The sequence below is a fragment of the Brassica rapa genome, chromosome A03 (genome assembly GCF_000309985.2).
Source record: "Brassica rapa cultivar Chiifu-401-42 chromosome A03, CAAS_Brap_v3.01, whole genome shotgun sequence".
Lineage (NCBI taxonomy): Eukaryota > Viridiplantae > Streptophyta > Magnoliopsida > Brassicales > Brassicaceae > Brassica > Brassica rapa.
In genome coordinates, this window is record NC_024797.2 from 5908143 (window position 1) to 5921995 (window position 13853).

The window sequence follows — 13853 nt, forward strand, 5'->3', positions numbered from 1 at the left end:
TTCAACTATAGAAAACAAATAAAACAAATTTTCAGGAAGAAAGAGAGCAAATCCTTGATAGCTTAGTACCCTTTAGGACATGAGCAAATGTGCCTTCTGGTTTTGAAGCATCTGGGACATGGAACACTACGTTATGCCTTGTTGGATCAAACGGTTCATTTAAAGGATCTTCTTTCACCTATCCAGATTTCTTAAGCACCAGCAGTTTCACAGATGAAATTGCCTTCTAAGAACCAGTCTCATCGTATGATCTTTGTTTTACCTCAACGAACAAATATAACGCATGTTTTATTAAACCTCTTTGCTAGTTGTTTCTCAGTCATCTCCACTCCTAAAAGGGTTATCAACAGTGGAGCAGCACCAACCGAATCTTTTGAAGTGTCCATCTTTGAAAAGCTCTCCTTGGCAACAGAAGTTTATAAGATGCATTTCCGAAGTTCATCATAGAGTTCTATATCAGACTTTTTTTTTTTTTTGCTAAATAAACCAGAAATTGAAGTTTTAACCGAGGGGACGACGCCCAGTGAAATTATCTCTGCTTCATCAAAATAAAAGTATCTTGTGATAAATTCTCAAGAGGTTAAACAGAAAATTGTCAAGAGGTTTCTTTGTACCGATTCTAGTTGCGATCCGAAACGATTGATCTTTTTGGAAATGTCATTTTAGCCGTACTGTGTATATCATTTGTCCATAATGATAGATTAACGATTACACTAAACAGTGTTGTTAATAGATTGCGAATATAATATACTAATACAATACAGTGTTGTTAATAGATTGCGAATATAATATACTAATACAATACGTATCCGTAAGATGAACGACTCAACGATTGATCGAACTAACATTCGAGCATCGAGTAATTAAATGTCACAGTGCTGGATGAAATTTAATTTCGTGTATATACTCGTACGTAGAGGTTGAAGTTAAGAAAAAAATACTGAGAACTCTATTATACGATGAAACCAGCCAAATATACAATAGCGAAATGAATTCTACGCATATAAATAAATAAATAATCAATACTCGAATGAGAAAACAATGTACTCTTAAATAAATAACGAGAAAATGCTACTAATTTAATCCGCTCGATCCTCCATATCCATTTCAATGCCCTGTTGGAAACTCGCATTTCCCGTACTCTACAAACACGAATTGAGCAAGAGATAACAAATCAAATTAATACACGTAAAACTGATTAGTGTTAATTTTTTTTTTTTTTTGTCAAACAACTGATTAGTGTTAATAAAAATGATAATTTTGAGAAAGAATAGGATAGAGTGCGTACTGGGAGGTTGCGAGACCACGTAAGCTGCACCACCAAAATTACACGTGCCGACACCACGTGCGTTCTTCTGATAGTAACTGTTGAACGCGTAAGAAGCGTGCGCCTCTAACGACTCCGGATCGTAACACGTGGCACCCTTTTGAATCGAACGGCAATCAGCGCCTCCTTCGCCGCAAGCGTAGTCCAGTGCTTCCTGAAGCTTCTCCCTCGTCGTCTTCCCGTTCGCCACGCACCACGTCTGTCCCACGTGCGACGGCGTGTTCACCGGAACCTTCACTTTGCTATCGCTCACCGGCGTTACCGTAGCCGAGAACGGAACGTCGTACACTTTGTTCTCGTTCGGGTAAAACAGCCCGTAGTTTCTCTCCGAAGTGGGCCCCGTTTTCTGGTTCTCGTTAAACAGAGCGAACAGGTAGACGTTGAGCGGCTCATTCGGTTTTAACGGCGTTCCGTTACCCGTCAACACTCTTTTCACTAACCCGCCGTTATAAGCCGCCGCGTTAGCCGAGCCGGCGCCGATCTCGTTCTCGTCTCCTGCAGAAGGCCATCCCGTCTCCGTCACCACGAGCTTGACGTCGTTGAATCCCACGGCGGCCATGGCGGCGTAAACGGCGTCGATTTGCGCGTCGAAAAGACTGTTGTACTTCAAACCGTTACCGGAATCTACATTCCCGGCGTTCTCCCTAAACAGAGCGTAATCCAACGGGATCTTATCGGCGTTAGCCGCGTACGCGAAGAACGGGTAAGCATTAACCATCAGATGCGACGACGTTTTGCGGAGTAGATCGAGCATCGGTTTAATAACCGGTTCGATTAAATCCGGTTTAAACGAACCGGCGGAGGGTGGGTACGAATTCGCCAACGCGCTCAGCGCGATCGGCGACGAGATCTTAACCGATTTGTCGAGATTGAACTTAACCAAAGAGCTCTGAACGTTCGTCATAGCTGCGACGAGGTACTTCGTCGTGTTCTTGGGATCGACGAACACTTCGTTCCCGACGGCGATCGCTTCGATATCAGTCGCCGGCGTGTACTTCTTCACGTTCTCCTGAACCCATTTGTCGGTGTAGCTCTGATCCGCGGCGGCGGCGGTGAGATTCTCGTTGGGGAGGGAGACGACGACTTTGATGCCGGAGTTTGCGAGCGCGGTTAGGACGGTTTTGTCGGTGTCGAAAAGCTTGACGCGGTTGATTCCTTGGGATTTCAGAAGCTCAACCACCTTCTCCGGCGCCGGAAGGTTGTCTGCTATCCGGCCGTAGTTCACTCCGATCATCCCAGAATCTGTGAAGAAACAAAAACAAACGAAATGATAAGAATCCAACACGTGGCACATTCGTGAAGAGAGATGATGATGATGAAGATTAACCTGCATGTGTGAATTGGATTGCTGAGAAGCATGAGAGTATTAGGACAGAGAGAACTAAGACAGCCATTGTCGCAGAGATTGAGAAATGTTTGTGTTTTCGGATGAGGCGAAGCTGTTGGTTATATAGTGGATCAGTGGATGTGAAGAGGGAGGTGGAGGGAGTGGGTAGGACCCACGTGAGATGTTACTTGGTGACGTGTGAAAGTGAATTTTTATTTTTATTTTTACTGCAAATTTGACCGTTTCAATCGTACTGATTGGAGCTGTACCAAATGTTGTCAGATGGTGGGGTACGTGACAAAATTACCATTCAATTTTAGATTGTTTATTTAATATTACTGCAGCTTTGTATGCTTTTGGAGGATTTTCTTAACGTTCTGATGATTATGAAAATGGGTTGTAGTTTTCACTTTAATCACGTTAGATCACGTAATCTGACAAAAGAAAAAAAATCAGTAATATTCTTATAAAATATTTTTGAATTTAATAATGGTATGAATGCAGCGTTAATGAAAACCCACGTCAAACTTTGAGCCGTACGTAACTCAGTTAACATGTTTTTTTTTTTGGAAAGCATCTGTCAACATGTTCACTAAGACCATCTCTAATATATTTTGCTATTTTCACCTCTAAAATAGAATAACTCTATAATAGAGATGAGATATACTCCAATGTATTCCCCTAAAATAACAATCTCTAAAATATAGAGTAAAAAATAAAGGAAAGCTATTTCTTCCTCTATAAATAGAGGAAAAATAGAGATCTCTATTATAGAGGAAGAAATAGAGGTGAATTGGAGCAATTTCACCTTTAAATACTACTAGATTTTGATCCGCGCAGGCGCGCGGGTGTATATTTTGAAAAATATGTTGATATTTGTTTTTCATGTAATTATTAAGGTTTTACAAAATGAATCCAAAGAACAGAACCGACACCGATCCGAAAATATAGTACCAAAACCGAACATAAATTGATTAAATATTCGAATTATTCAAAATTTTGTTATTTAGAGAACCAAATCTGATCCGAACCGAAGTATTCGGGTACCCAAATTTCTCTAAAAATAGATTTATATACTTATATATATATTAATTATTTTTAGATTTAACGTATATAAAACATTAATAATGATACTTTTAAATTGGTTTAAATACTTGAAAATATATATATAGATAGTCAAAAGTAAATATCTGCAATAGTTAAAGTATACTCAAATCACCAAAAATACTTAAAATAATTATTGATTCCGTATCCAAAATTTTAAATCAAACCAATTGATATGTTAAGCTTAGGTATTCTGACATATGTTATTCAAATTTATAGGTAATATATTATTTTATTTATAGATTTTGAGAATAGATAATGATTTAAAACTTTTAAAATAATTTAAATGGGTTATCCAAACGCGAACCAAACCCGCAAAGATCCGAATCAAACTCAAACCAAAATTTAGAAACATCCTAACAGGGCTTAAATCTTTGACTCTGAAAATCCGAAACACAAACCGATCAGAACCAAACCCGTATGGGTGCCCGAAATCTCATCCCTATTCATTATTATATATCGTATACTGTCATCATATAATTAATTGTATTTTATACGTAGCATCATATAAGTAATCATATAATTAATAATATTTTATACGTACCATCATATAAATAATTACATATATTATATTTATAAAACTTAATAGGAAATATAAAAACGATAATTTGAGTTGGTATTTCAAATTGGGCTTTGTATTGTATTTTTATTATATATATTGACAACATTTTTGTATAATGGTTATTGAAAAATAGTTTAGTAAAAATCCATTTTTGAATATATGTATTAGTTTTTAATCAATTTTTGATATAAATCAACTTTAAATTATTATTTTGATTTGAAATATGTGTATAAAGTTTAAATTTTGTTTTATGGTTAGTTTAGAAAAGAAAAAGTTTTAGGCGATTAGATTGACCCGTTTTCGTATATTTTAAATCTCGCCCAAATATATAGTTTTTTATAATATGATGGACTTTTAATTTTTCTTAAAAACATAAGCCCATTACTTTTTTTTTTCTTAATACTACTATCCTTGTTTCCAAACAAAATTAATTTTTTTTAAAAGACTACAATTTATGTTTCCAAACACTCCAAATTTTTTAAATAGTCCTATTCAAGTCTCCAAACACTCCAATTTTGTACTTGAGTTTTAATAAGATAGATTATAGAGGTAAAAATAGCAATGGGTTGGAGATGCTCTAAGGCAATTTAACCATACATTTATTTGATGTTAAAGGTACCAATGGTATTAATAACTTGTTGGAACACAGCTGATATAACCGTTAAAGTTATAATTAAAATTTTATATAGACGACGAATCTGGTCGGAGTAGGAATTAAAAATCGGTGATCTGACGCATTAACTTATCAACCCTACCATAATAATTTGATAAATTTTCTCGTGTAATGTTGGAGTATTACTATCTCAGTTTTAGTTTTACAGAGCAGGTGTTTACAACTTCTTTGTACCCTAGCCATTACACATTTCTTGTTTAAATTTATTTTGATGTACTACAAATACCTAAAATAAAAACCTTATTTAACAATTGTTTGGTTGTGCCAAAAAAAATAACAATTGTTTGGTTTTAATATTTTTTCTATATCTAGTCAACAATCCTTGTGGTAATTAACTACAGTTACAATATCAAAGAATTTCTATGTAAAATATTTACTACATAAACAATTCATGATGTTAAAGAGCATTTTGTCTCGTCGTGAAATTAAGAATCTACTACAATGGAGCCATGTGCCATTGTCCTGTCTCCTAAATTTGAACGTTATATAGTATCTCTCGTTTCCAACGTCTCTTTTTCCTACATCAAGTCCATTTTTATTTTTTGGAGAACTCCAAGATATTCCGTCCTTTTTGCCTCTTTGGATGTGTATTATAATGCACTGATCGAAGGATTGTAGTCAGAATTTAAATGACATGTATAAATACTTAATATTACATTGTTTTATTTACATGTTCCCTGTAACTTGTATATTAGATGTAACAACTTGGATTTAGAATTTTAAAGTGTTATAATATGAAAAATATATATTTGTATCACTTCTACCTTGTATATAATTCGATTTATCTAATGACCGCGTTTAGATGTGTCATGTGTGGAAAAAACGAACCTTGTAGGTTAATTAGCTAAATAAACACCAGTATAATAATAAATCAAACTAAATGTTACACATATTTGGTGCCCATCCAAGGAGAAGAACAATATTTGAGAAAAAAAAAAACAAAGTTCGTAGAGTTTGGTCCTCCTACACAAGTTGAACATTACTCTGCTATACAAATCTTTAATGAAATTTGCGACCAAAGTCAGTAAATACTTAGACAAATATGCATTTAAAATTTTGAATATTAGCAAGACTGCATACGCAAGTTTAGTCGACACATGTTTTATGAGAAACTATTTTTTTTTTCGATCTTAATTTCATATCTGGTGACATCCTAATATGCTATCTTGATTTAAGACTAAGAGTACTATCTTTTCATTTTTGTTTAACAGTTTTTAATGATGATTTTAATTTTATATTTTGCGATTCTTACTGTATATAGCTAATTTTTTTTTTTGTTGTTGTTGTAAAAGATGTATGAAGCTAATTTGACAATTCAAAAGATCGTACGGTCGTACCGATATACATATGCTCAATAGTCCAATACCAATGTACATATACATGGTAACTGTTACAGAATCGGAACTGGTTTGAGCTTTGGTGTTTGAGACCTAAACAATAAAAACAAAATCAGACATCATATGGAAATGGTATATTTTAAATGATCGTTATACGTTTTCGTGTTCGTGCTTTGTACTGGTTTAGTCATTTAGGTATATATAATGATATCCATACATAATATTATAATTTCTCAATCATGAAACTAAACTTTATTTTTTTCTATATATCCGTACTAAATGTTTTCGCCCCAGGCTCGAAGTCGGTAAGCTCTAGAGAGACACGGAACTGAAAAATGATACACAATGTCTATGGAACATTTATATTATACAGAGAAATGTCACTTTCACATTGACTTCTTTCTAACTATTATGGCCCTATCCTAGATATGAACGTTAACTAAAAGTCTTCCTAGTCAAATTTGCTTATGTATAATCACATTTTCTTTTCAACCAAGAAAACAATTCAATGCGGTAGGTCACTTGAATGATGTATGTCCACCTAGATAGGCTTGTCCTTGATGTTTACGACTTTACGGTAGCATAATAGTATTATATAAATAAAATAACTGTAAATGTGTGTCTATTATAGTGCCGGCCGCAAATAGTATTCGTCACGAAACATAGTCTATTAAACCATTTGATAAAAAAAAAAGACTATTAAACCATTCAGACACTACGGCGTACATCAGAGATGTGGTGTTGCTAATTAATGGCTTGAATCTGTTCGGCTTCTGGTGGTCTTTATGTTTTTAACTAAGACGGTGTGATGTTATTATTGGATCCTATAATGGTAATGGGCTTTAATTATTTTTCAATTGTTTTAAAAAGTGGTAACTTAAACCAAAAGCTACTTTTCGAGTTTTGTAATTGTCAAAACTTGCTCCACACGTTTGCTTGCGCCACAAGTTTCTCATGGCTTTATAAATAACTTTCTTGCCATTTCACAAGCTTTGACCGTTTCATATCTACATCAATAAATTAATAATAATGGCTGTATTTTCATCTTCGTCCTGGTCAGACCTACTCCCGGAGCTTATAGAAGGTGTATTCCACAGCCTAAACGATGCTAGAGACATCCTTAGTTGTGCCACCGTCTGTTCTTCTTGGAGATATTCATCTTCGGCCGTGTACAGTCGCAAGTTTGTTCCATTTCTCTTCGTTTCCCATCCCTCCTCTGTCGTTGAAGAAGCTCAATGCTCTGACGGATTTAGAATCATATCTCCGGAAAATATGGTTTTCTCCGGTAATGATCAGAGATGGATTTGTGGAAGCACAGGAGGGTATCTATTAACTGTCAATGTTTCTTTCCCGTTTGAGGTAAACTTACAAAACCCGTTAACCAACACGGCTATTCCTCTGCCACAATTGGCGTCTTTCGAGGACGTGCAGCGGTTGCTTCAGTTCCAAGACATCATTCAGCATTCTGGAACCCTAACCCTAATTAAGAACTTTGTAAAGAAAGCAGTCTCTTCGACAAGTTTATTAGACCCTGATTGGATTGTGCTCATAATCTACGACACCGATGGAGGAAAACTAGCCTTCTGCAGACGAGGAGATAAACAATGGACGGGTTTAGAGTCTGAACACGTTGATGACATTGTGTTCTGCAGTGGCGTCTTCTTTGCTATGGACAGAGTTGGAAGGATATATCAGTGCGAGCTTAGCCCTAACAATCCAAAAGCTATTCCTCTATGCAGCGCCTCGCCGTTTCGGTATGATCCTTGCAAGAAATACTTTGCAGAGTCGGATAATGGCAACCTGTGGGTGGTTCTACAGAAGCTAGACGTTAGTGATGATTATGACTTCACAACGTATTTTGAGATTTATGAATTTAATCCAGAGACGGAAGAATGGACTATGGTGAGAAGCTTGAGAGGAAGGGCTTTGTTCTTGAGCCCTCAAGGTAGATGTGTAGCGGTTTCAGCAGATGAAACAGGATCTGGAGGGTTCATCAAAGATAACTCTGTTTACTTCATCGATGAAAGTCTGAGCGTTTTTGAATGGGAGAGTAAGCAAATCATGAAGCTTTACCAGTCAAGGTTTTGTAATAGTATGTTTTGGGTCACACCTGTGGATGTTCTTCAATAGGTGAAAACTGATGTATAATTAGGGTTCATAGTTTTTGTATTGCATAGTGAATGTTTCATATTTCTGTTTGAGTTTTGATTCTTGTTACACATTACATTTATCGTAATAGATTTTTTCTAAGGGTTGTTATGTAACAAAAATAAAGTTATGAGATTTTTTTTTCAGCATCTATCTTCTTCTCAATACATGTTTTAGTTAACCAAAATCTAGTTCGTTGTAATCAATCTGTTAGATTTGAAATTTTGACAAACATGAGAGAAAGATACACAAGTATCCAGTGCACACAACTGCATAAGAGGCACCAAAGTCATTTCTTATTGCGTGTTGACTACAAGTGCAAATCGTTCTTAAACAAAGTGACATGGTTGAAGTGCTTTACCATCTTCTGAAATGATCAAGACATGTTGGATGAGCCTGTTGAGGGCTTGAACGACTGACAACAAGTGGCACCTTCGAAGTCCCATAGCCTCAAGTGTTCGCCTGTGTCCTGTGAAGCTTCCTGGTTCCAGGCAGACCTCTCACTAAGGGTTATGTACAAGCTCTGGCTCCATTCAATAGGCACTTGAGATTTGAAAGCTCTAAAACCACTCACCCTCCTTTGCAACTAGGAATCTTAAAAAAAAAAAAATCAGGAATTAAAATCTAACTAGATCAATCACCTCACCTCAAAGAGAGTTGCATAACGTGAATGAGGTATAAAAGAGGCCAGAGAGAGAGAGACCTGGAGGAAACAGAGGCGAGCAGTCCGGTGAAAGAGATCGTGAAGGAATACTCACAACGGCGACAAAGCTAGGAGACTCTTTGAGCTTCGCGTTAGGCCAGGGGGTTTAAGCTATTAGCAGCACAAGTGAGTACAATTGCTTAAGATCCAACTTTGGGCGTTAACTAGGTACATTAATTCACAATCCATAGTACTGGGTTTCTTTTGTTTCCATTTGATTGTATTTTGTTACTTGCGTAACTTTTTTATCGTTCAGAGATAAAAAAAATTAATTTGAACAAAGTTGCAAAAAACCCATTAAGCTTTATTGATGCTAATGATAATTTAGAAAGCCCTTGGTGAAACCATTTCTTCTGAGAAACATGGCGAGCTCTAAATATTAAGATACATATACTGTTATAAGTATTTTTCTTATATTTTTGTCGCCTATTATTTTTACAAATCATATAACTGCGATGTATATTATCTGTAAGGTCTCGAGATGGCTTAAGAGAAAAGATACTTTATTATTTAAATTTAAGTATTTATACTTACAAAAACATTATTCATGATATTATCTGGAGGGTACACTAGACGCTCTTAAACAATTAAACTTATTGAAAACAGCAGCGATACTCAAAACGAGGAAGTTCCATTTTATTCTTAGACAACAAAGTAAAAATGATCTTTTTTGTTATATATCCATGATGTGAAGCGTTGGCATGACGTGAATGAATGATTGCGTCATCACGCGTAGTTACAAAGACCGTAGATACAGTACCCGCCTGGTAGACAACGATGGTAACACTCACCGCAATGGCGTTTATTGTAATTCAAGTTAGCGCACTGACCGCCACAACATGTTTCCGTGTACTTGCATTTTTTATTACACGCACCACAGTTTTTCTTGTCGGTTAATAAATCCATACACTTGTTGTTGCAACAAGCCATTCTAGGGTTTGCTTCGGTGCTGCGGCAGATCTCTGAATCTTTGTTGCAACGGTTAGTTGCACTTGGGTTACGGGCTTTAGGTCCTTGACCCCCTTCGTCTTTTTGGGCCAAGAACCTACCCGGTTTGATCTTAACCGTTCCTGGGGATCTAAGGTCTTTGACAGCAAATGTTTCGGTCTTCGGGTTGGTTCTGGTAGTTCTTGTGGTGATGATGGCGGTTGTAATTGCGAATGTTAGTGCAATTGTCACGAGTAGCTTCATGAGTTGTGCCATTTTTCTCTTTGATGTGTGAGTGTGTTTGGTAACTTAATTAGCGCTAGAGAAATAGAGAGATAATTCTTATTTCTTCCTTTGTTTCCTTCTTTTCTTGTAAACGTGAATTTAGAGAGAGAATATATAGATTTGGAAGGAGAGAGAGGGGGAGAAAATGTGTTGTGAGAAATTTAAGAGAGAGTGGAATTAGGTTTTATAGTTGTATTCGAAAACCGAAATGTATTCCATAATTTTGTTTTCATAAACTTGATTACTATATTATGCGCATGTACACGCACAAACTTATCTAATTGCTTAAGTTGAGGAGTTGACGCGTGAAATGAGGATGGATTTTTTTCCCGGGAAGGGGAGTTTCATTATTTTAGTTTCATTTCTGTATTATGTGCACATATTTGGTGCATAGTATACTAGTAATAAACTAAAATGAAAATAAAACAATGAAACTTTTAAATATTAAGCCACGCGCAAATTCATCTACCTTAATAATGGTTTTCAAGGCTTTATAAACATATCCACGACCGAATGTGTTGTGAGATATTGAAGAGAAGGTGGACTTGGGGTTTCATTTATAGTTGTAAATGTGTTTTTATTTATATTTTAGTTGATAACTATATTATGCGCATATACATGCACATGCTTATTTAATTTGCTTACTTCGAGGTAGGCATGAGTATTTTATCCGGACATGAGGATCCGACCCGAAAAATCCTATTCCGATTCGAAACCGATCTGATCTTTTTATCCTATTGAATTTTATTGTAAAGGACCCGCGGGTCTTGGACCCGACCCGAACCCAAGACTCGAGTGGAGTATCCGAAAATCCAAAATTTCTAGTATATATAGGTGTTTCAGTTTATTTTTGGTATTATGGGTATTTTTAAGTTTCAAATTTTAGTTTTTGGGTATGATTTTGGGTTTTGGATAAAAATTGAGATTCTTAAAATATAATTTAGATAATCAGATAAAATTTTGAATATTTTTCATATCCTTGGATCAGAGTTTAAATAAAATTTCTCATGATTTCAGATATTTTCTCTGTGTTTTAGGTATTTTTTTGGGTTGCATCCGACATGACCCGAACCGAACCCGATCCGTAACCTAACCGAACCCCAATAGAAAAACTCTAATTACCTTATTAGGTCTAATTATCTAAGACCTGACCCGATCCGAACCCGAAAACACCATAACTGATCCCGAACCGAGAATTTTAAATTATCCTATCGGGCCCTAAACTTTTAGATCCGAAGAATTCGGATCCGCAATGCCCCAATTCAAAGACCCGAATGTCCAAGCCTATCTCGGGGAGTCGACGCGTGAAATGTGGATTGATTAATTTCTCGGGGGTTCATTATTTTACTTTAATTTATGTATTGTCTGCATGTATTACGTGTATAGTATAGTCATATTCTGAAATTAAAATACAATAATGAAACTATTTGGTGCATAATATAGTAACAACTGAAATGAAAATAAAATAATAGGCTGAATTGGCAAAATGAAACATATTCAACTTCTTTAAAAAAAAAAAAATTTAATTTATTCAAAAAAACAATTGTACAATGACGACTGTGACTTTAGCTTTAGCTGAGTGTTTTTAGAAAATAAGATTTAAATTTAGAATCCAAAAAGAAAAATAGATCACAGAAAGGAGAACCATATCACCATAGCCTTTGTATACTTTTTATCTTCCATCGTTCTTAAGCTTGAGATGCGGTTTCTGACCAGCTTGTCGATCAGTTTAATCAAAACTACATGGGACATATTCAACTTCTAATTGCCCATTAGGACTTTTTAACCTTTTAGTCATTTTGGACAAGTTTTCTTTTTTATTAATGGCAAAAATAGATTTCAAATATTTAAAATACAAAATATGAAAATTATTAGACACATAAGTATTGATGCCATATATAAAGTAGTTATGTACCTAAACTTAGAATACTTATTATGGTGGTCTAACCAGTTTAGAAAATGAAATCAATGTGTTTAACTTTAATCTTCGGTGTGAAGAATACGTAATTAACACTTTCTTATACATTCTACTCAAACTATATTTTGTTTGTCTTTATCCTGATCAGAACTTGTTGGTATACTATTGACTATTGAGTTGAATATGAATTAACTTTAACTCTACGGTATACTTTGTTTTGGTTCTATGTTATAACTTACTCTAACGGTTACCTAAAGATATGCGTAGGGAACAATAAATTTTTCATCCATTATTCATTGTCTTTGCCTATATTATACATTATGCCTATTTCAGTTATTCCGTTTTAAAAAAACACGAAAATATAGAATATATACCATAACTGCATCCATATATTTCCTAAATATGTTCTACATTTTCCTAGAATATATATATCACAAATTTGTACTGTATCTCTCAACGATCTCTTCTTTCTTTTGGTCTTTCTTTAATAGATTGGCAATGTCAATGGAGAGGCTTGACTGATCAAGCGACAGAATCAGGGAGAGTAAAAAACTTATGCTGGAGACAGACGAGGTTGGCATCTCTATAAGGTATACTATATATGAAGAGAAGCTTAGTCAGCAACGCCAAATACTCCTCCAAGCTCGCACTAAGGTATACTATGAAGAGAATTTACAACTAATCCGAAATTTCTCTGATATGTTTTTAGTATGTCATTAGATCATTGAGAAAATCTACCTTGTAAGGTTTCGGGCTAAGGGAAAAGAGATTTTCTTATTTTATTTTGTATATATACTTAAAAAAACATTATTGACGATATTATTTAGAGTGAATATAATGCACTCTTTTTCACACTCATATATAATTAACTTACTAAAAACAGCAGTGGTACTGGAATCGAAGATGTTCCATTTTATTCGTAGACATTAAAAGTAGAAAATGATATTTTTATATATACCATGATGTGAAACGCTGGCATGACGTCAATGAATGATTGAATCATCACGCGTACTCACAAAGACCGGCGTAGCATGACGCGAATGGTTTGCAACGATTGTTACACTTACCGCAATGGCGAGGATCGTATCTCCAGCTAACGCACTGACCGCCACAGCATATTTCCCCGTACTTGCATATCTTCTTACACGCACCGCAGTTTTGTCTGTCTGTTGATAAATCTATACACTTTTTGTTGCAACAAGTCATTGTAGAGTTTGCTGCGGTGCTACTGCAGATCTCTGAATCTTTGTTGCAACGGCCAGCTGCATTTGAGTTACGGGCTTTAGGTCTTTGACCCTCGTCATATCTTTGGGCCAAGAACCTACTCGGTCTGATCTTATTCGCTCCTGGGGGTGTAAGGTCCTTGAGAGGGTCTTTGAGAGCAAATGTTTCCGTTCTGGGGTTTGTTCTGGTAGTTGTTGTGGTGATGATGGCGGTTGTAATTGCGAATGTTAATGCAATTGTCACGAGTAGCTTCATGAATTGTGCCATTTTTCTCTTGATGAATGATTCGGTTTGGTAACTTGAAGAGAGAAGAGTTTT

General features: G+C 35.6%; 4 protein-coding genes across 5 annotated transcripts; 1 reads left to right on the forward strand and 3 right to left on the reverse strand.

The window, feature by feature from the left end:
- Window positions 1-912: 912 nt before the first annotated feature.
- On the reverse strand, window positions 913-2783 carry LOC103857002 (glucan endo-1,3-beta-glucosidase 12). Of its 2 annotated transcripts, none has more exons than XM_033288725.1 (3): window positions 2655-2783; window positions 1248-2569; window positions 913-1209 (listed from the first exon to the last, which is right to left on the reverse strand). In XM_033288725.1, exons 1-3 carry the CDS (start codon window positions 2719-2721, stop codon window positions 1180-1182), a joined length of 1419 nt encoding a protein of 472 aa, XP_033144616.1. In that variant the 5' UTR covers window positions 2722-2783; the 3' UTR covers window positions 913-1179. The 2 variants fall into 2 exon arrangements, with proteins under 2 accessions (XP_033144616.1, XP_009132400.1); XM_009134152.3 differs by having other exon boundaries at window positions 927-1142; window positions 1289-2569.
- Window positions 2784-4746: 1963 nt separating this feature from the next.
- On the forward strand, window positions 4747-8608 carry LOC103857003 (putative F-box protein At5g55150). Its single transcript, XM_033287708.1, has one exon. The coding sequence runs from the start codon at window positions 7360-7362 to the stop codon at window positions 8458-8460; it is 1101 nt and encodes a 366-aa protein (XP_033143599.1). The 5' UTR covers window positions 4747-7359; the 3' UTR covers window positions 8461-8608.
- Window positions 8609-9390: 782 nt separating this feature from the next.
- LOC103857004 (stigma-specific STIG1-like protein 2) lies at window positions 9391-12814 on the reverse strand. The gene has a single exon (XM_033287710.1). The coding sequence runs from the start codon at window positions 10382-10384 to the stop codon at window positions 9908-9910; it is 477 nt and encodes a 158-aa protein (XP_033143601.1). The 5' UTR covers window positions 10385-12814; the 3' UTR covers window positions 9391-9907.
- A 252-nt stretch (window positions 12815-13066) lies between these two features.
- Window positions 13067-13851, reverse strand: LOC103857005 (stigma-specific STIG1-like protein 2). Its single transcript, XM_009134155.3, has one exon. It carries the CDS (start codon window positions 13800-13802, stop codon window positions 13314-13316), a length of 489 nt encoding a protein of 162 aa, XP_009132403.1. The 5' UTR covers window positions 13803-13851; the 3' UTR covers window positions 13067-13313.
- Between the last annotated feature and the right edge of the window lie 2 nt (window positions 13852-13853).

Bases quoted from the DNA above. Each gene is read 5' to 3' on its own strand.
- LOC103857002 (XM_033288725.1), bottom strand. From the start codon at position 2,721: ATGGCTGTCTTAGTTCTCTCTGTCCTAATACTCTCATGCTTCTCAGCA. The intron at 2,570-2,654 runs GTTAATCTTCAT...GTTTCTTCACAG, and splicing joins AATCCAATTCACACATGCAG to ATTCTGGGATGATCGGAGTG. The intron at 1,210-1,247 runs ATTAACACTAAT...AAAAAAAAAAAA, and splicing joins TTCTCAAAATTATCATTTTT to ATTAACACTAATCAGTTTTA.
- LOC103857003 (XM_033287708.1), top strand. From the start codon at position 7,360: ATGGCTGTATTTTCATCTTCGTCCTGGTCAGACCTACTCCCGGAGCTT.
- LOC103857004 (XM_033287710.1), bottom strand. From the start codon at position 10,384: ATGGCACAACTCATGAAGCTACTCGTGACAATTGCACTAACATTCGCA.
- LOC103857005 (XM_009134155.3), bottom strand. From the start codon at position 13,802: ATGGCACAATTCATGAAGCTACTCGTGACAATTGCATTAACATTCGCA.